The 5013-nt window shown below is 44.4% G+C and overlaps 1 protein-coding gene across 1 annotated transcript; it reads left to right on the plus strand.

Annotated features, from left to right (window-relative positions):
• Positions 1–1046: 1046 nt before the first annotated feature.
• LOC136041692 (uncharacterized) lies at positions 1047–1836 on the plus strand (the record flags this gene model as incomplete). Its single annotated transcript, XM_065726416.1, has 1 exon — positions 1047–1836. A coding segment is annotated over exon 1 (790 nt), but the record flags the coding sequence as incomplete, so codon positions are not given.
• Between the last annotated feature and the right edge of the window lie 3177 nt (positions 1837–5013).

Here is a 5013-nt window from a genome sequence, read left to right on the forward strand (position 1 = left end):
GAGGCTTTGAACTATCAAGAATAGAAATTTATTCAGATCATTGGCCGTAACAAGGGGCTTTTCTTGTAAATGGAAATCTATATCATTATACGTTTTCCCACAATTTTTTTTTTTTTTTTACATTTTGTACCACTGTTTTGACTTAGCAGAAAACAAATCCTTGACTTTAAATTTGTAATACGCAGAATCAGATTTACGTATTTCTTTTTTTGTATATTTCCGTAGTGAGTGAATGGAGTTCGTGATTGGAGGTGAATGGAGTTCGTCCGGAATGAGTCAGACTCTGTCTGCTGACCACGTGCCTCTGGATATGGGGTTTCTCCCCTAACTAAACACTCCGATCAGGACGACCGCAACCTCATGTGGCGGGTGGAGCCCACCCCGGGAATCTCAGTACCTAGGTTTAACCTAGCTCTAATCAGATTCCAGGCCTAGGGTCGGTTGGGCTAGCGACCCTCCACCCGAAAATTAAGTGCTACGAAAAGTGACAATATAGCCTCGGACCCGGATTCCCTTTTAAGATCTCGACCATCGCGCGTCAATGGACATGCTGACGACGTCAGAAAGATTGACAGACTAAACCTTATGGACCGAAGGGGGCTACGAATAGCCACCTGGAATGTCTTGACTTTGAATGAACCTGCGTCAAAGAACCTACTCTCTGAAGAACTTCGCAAGAATAAAGTGTCAATTGCAGGTCTTACAGAAACACGTCTTACCGGAAGTGGAGAAGAGCGAATAGGTAACAGTGACTCATTGCTCTGGTCTGGAGGAAGCTCGAGGAGGAATGGTGTTGGCCTTGCACTAAATAGCCTTAAAAGAAAGGCCTTACTTTTACACGAAGCTGTATCGGACAAATTAATGAAGGCCCGCTTTGGACACAAACATGGCAAGATGACTGTCATCATATGCTATGCCCCGACCAACGATTCTGATGATGCAACTAAGGAGGATTTCTACTCTGCTTTGTCCAGATGCCTTGCAACAGTTCCCCCCATGATATAACTGTTTTCCTTGGCGACTTTAATGCGACAGTGCGCAATGATATGGGTTTATGGCATGGCACAGTTGGTCCTGTATCCCCCGACCCACTTAACGACAATGGGCTTCGCTTACTTGAACTGTGCCGATCTCACGACCTCTACATTACAAACACCTACTTCCAACGCAAAACTATTCATCAGTACACGTGGTATAATAATGACGGTCGTACAAAGAAGATGATTGACTACGTCATTATTTCCAAACGCTGGAGATCATTGGTGAAGAACTGCAGAACTTACAGATCAGCAGAGCTTGGAAACGCAGACCATAGGCTTGTGTGCGCCGATCTTCGGCTTCACCTCCATGCACAACGATCGAAAAGAAAACCCTTTGCTGCAGATATTGGGAAACTAAAGGAACCAGATACTCGCCAGAAGTACAGTATCGAGGTATCGAATCGCTTCGAGGCCCTTGGCTCACTTAATAGCAGCGAAAATCTCTGGAAGCATTTTAAATTGCAGACCAGTGAAGCAGCACAACTAGTGCTTGGCAAGAGGAGTTATCCAAAGAAATCGTGGCTAACTAATGAAACACTGCAAGTCATAGAGCAAAGACGGAAGGCAAGACTTCTTGGGGATATGACCACATATCGGAGGCTCAATGGAGTGCGGAACAGACTCATTCACTGGGATAGAACCCAGTTTGTTGCAAGGAAAGCCGATGAAATTGAGCTAGCTGCAAAAAAGAAAGACATGGGCAGCCTATTCAAGCATCTCCGAGACCTCACTGATAATAAAACTCCCACCTTGGGTCCCGTCCTGTCAAGGGATGGTGCACTTCTCTCTGACGAAGGTTCTTGTCTTGAGCGGTGGAAGGACCACTTCTGTTCGCTCCTCAACAATACTGGTCCGTCTGCGCCTCCTAATGATAGTTCCAGCCAACCTTGCAGTCAAAGACCTGGAACAGATGTTCCTCCAGATAAGCCTTTCAGCCCCTCAGAAATTGGACATGCAGTAAAAAGACTCAAGAATAATAAAGCTGCGGGTATCTGTGGCTTAAACTCAGAGCTACTAAAATATGGAGGTCCTGCAATGCTCCTGTTTCTACACACCCTGTTCTCTACAATCTGGCAAACAGAGATAATTCCTGAGGATTGGCGGAAGGGTGTCATCATCCCCTTATAGAAGAGAAAAGGCTCGAGAAGCGACTGCTCCAACTGCCGGGAAATAACCCTACTGTCAGTCCCTGGCAAACTGTTTTCAATGGTCCTGCTGGATCGATGTCGGAGCATCATTCGAAAAATCCGGCGACCGGAGCAAGCTGGTTTTATGTCGGATCGTTCAACCATCGAGCAGATTTTCACGATTCGACAAATAGTAGAGAAGACCATAGAGTTCCGACAGAAAGCATTTATTGCCTTCGTTGACTTCCATGCTGCATTTGACTCAGTCGATCGAAAAGCTCTTTGGCGGATCCTAGAGTTGACTGGCCTACCCGAGAAATATTGCAGACTTCTCAAGGCGCTGCACCATGGGACGGAGAGCTGTGTACAAGTAAATGGTCGGCGCAGCCCGTTCTTTCAAATCACGACAGGGGTGCGCCAAGGATGTGCAGTGGCCCCAGAGCTCTTCAATGTCATCATAGATTACGTTATGACAAAAACCACTTCACGTCTCAGCTTTGGGCTCAAATTCGGAGATCATACCATCACAGATGTCGATTTTGCCGATGACTTGACCATTCTGGCGGACTCCATGGAGCAGCTGCTGGAAGCGCTCCGAATTCTGCGAGAAGAGGCTGCCAAAGAAGGACTGCATATAAACTGGAACAAAACTAAAATTATGGCCATAGACTCGTCTTCTCCTGCTGTTAACTCCCCAGTTAGCCTGGACAGCACCACTAGCATCGAGGTTGTCAAAGACTTCGCCTACCTGGGCTCCGTAATTTCTTCAAATGGCTCACTTCTCCCCGAGCTGCAGGCAAGATTATCTAAAGCGTCTTCTGTCATGGGTAGACTGAACCGTCACCTCTGGCGAAAACCAAATATCAGTCGCACAACGAAACTGCGGATCTTCAACGCTCTAGTCGGTTCTGTGATGCTTTACGGAGCTGAGACATGGCAAGCATCAGCTGCAACCCTCAAGAAAATAGACGTATTTCATGCAAAGAGCCTGAGGAGGATTGAGGGCCTACGATGGTCTGACTTCGTCAGCAATGGAAAGCTTCTGCAGCTCACAAAGCAGTCTTGGTTTTCGTCTCAAGCAGCCGAACGAACCTTACGATGGTTCGGGCATCTGCTTCGAATGCCACCACATCTACCCGCAAAGATGACCTATGACTTCGACCCAATCAAAGTTGGTTGGAAGCGACCTCGAGGCCGACCGAAGAAACGTTGGTCCGACAGCCTGTCCGAGTTCTTAGCGATGGCAAACATCAGACAGGGCGAAGAGCAAATACTCGCCATGGACCGAAGTGGGTGGAGGAGGCAGACGTCACTCTCTACGCCGAGCAGTGCCCGGCAGGAGACTTAAGTCAAAGTCAAGTAAGTCAAGTCAAGTAGTGAGTTGGCTTCAAATGTTTTACCATTCTGAAAAAGATTAATTTGAAGCCTCATTAGCTTTTTTAACTGACTAGTAATGTAAGGTTTGTCATTAGAACATGATGATACTTTTTCTCAGCTAAGGATTCTAAGTATTTAGTTTCAATCACATTTTGGAAGTAAGACACTTTAATATTAATGTTATTATTCATCCCTTTAAGAGCTGACCAGGTTTCATTAGTAATCCAAGATCCAAACTCGAGAAGACCGTCATTGGAAATGGGACGATAAGAAAATCGGGTAAAAGAAAACGTATGATTAAAGTTGGAAAGAGGCATCATTAATAAACAAAATCGTAGCTTTCTTCTAAAGGGGGCAAAGGAAGAGGTGAGCTATAGAAAGTGTGCATATTCGTGCAAATCAGATGAATAGTAATATTTCCTTTGGTTGTTGGTATTTTTACTATTCGTTTTAAATTGAGGGAACTACGGAGGGCATTTAACCTTAGGTCAATGGCATCACCTACTGGGAAAATACCGGCGTTTGAGAATTTGCAGAGGACAAAGTCAGCACTACTATGTAGTTGCTGAAAAAACTGCTGTCTTTGTGCAGCGTTTTGATTTGGAGAATAATAAAAGCAGCAAAAAACAATCAAATTAAAAGGGGAGGCAAAACTTTGGGTCTGTCACTTGCCCAAATGATTTCATCGTAATCTGAAAGGTTGGGAGTATGAATTACTTTAGGGAAGAGATAGTTACCTACAAATAATAATATTCCGCCTTCCTTTTTACATAGGGGGTGGTCATGAGGACGAGGTTTTATGAATTGGGAGTAGTTATTGATTTTTAAAAGGCGAGGGTTCTGAGCCTGGACCTCTGTTACAGCAATTACATCAATTTTGTGTAATTGGGAGAGGGTCTCAAGTTCGGTTAATTTGTCAAAATTCAGGCTTTCAGCGTTCGTAACAAGGAACTTGGGAAAAGTAAAAGGGTTAGTAAAGCGAGCAGTTGTTTTTTGGCTAATTGTAGGAGCCAGAAGGGAGCAAGAGGAGCGTTGGTCCGGAGAAAGATAACACTCTTTTTCAACATCGATATTGTTAGCTTAGCTCTTATTATTGAGTTCTTTGAGGATAGTAAACATCCTAGCTCTTGAATTAGGAGAACGGGGGGCACGAGGGGAAGGTAGAACAGGTGAATCCGAACTATTTATCTGTAGGATTGAAGTGTTCTTTGAGGAACAGTGAGAACACAACCATCGATCATCCCAATTAGCTGCATTAGTTTTTGCACCCTTTTCAGTTACTGCAAATTACTCCACTAATGCGTAGTGGAGACCCATGCTAATTGCCAGAATCCTGTTTTTTTCTTTAGTATACCTTATTGGTTCCCCCTCCCTTTTACGTGAGTATTACTCGTTAATTATATCTTGTTAAATCGGTGACCTATTTTTTTAAATCGTCTTTTCAATGTCTCCATTGATCTACAATCTTT

Source organism: Artemia franciscana, unplaced genomic scaffold, assembly GCF_032884065.1.
Source record: "Artemia franciscana unplaced genomic scaffold, ASM3288406v1 PGA_scaffold_325, whole genome shotgun sequence".
Taxonomy (NCBI): domain Eukaryota; kingdom Metazoa; phylum Arthropoda; class Branchiopoda; order Anostraca; family Artemiidae; genus Artemia; species Artemia franciscana.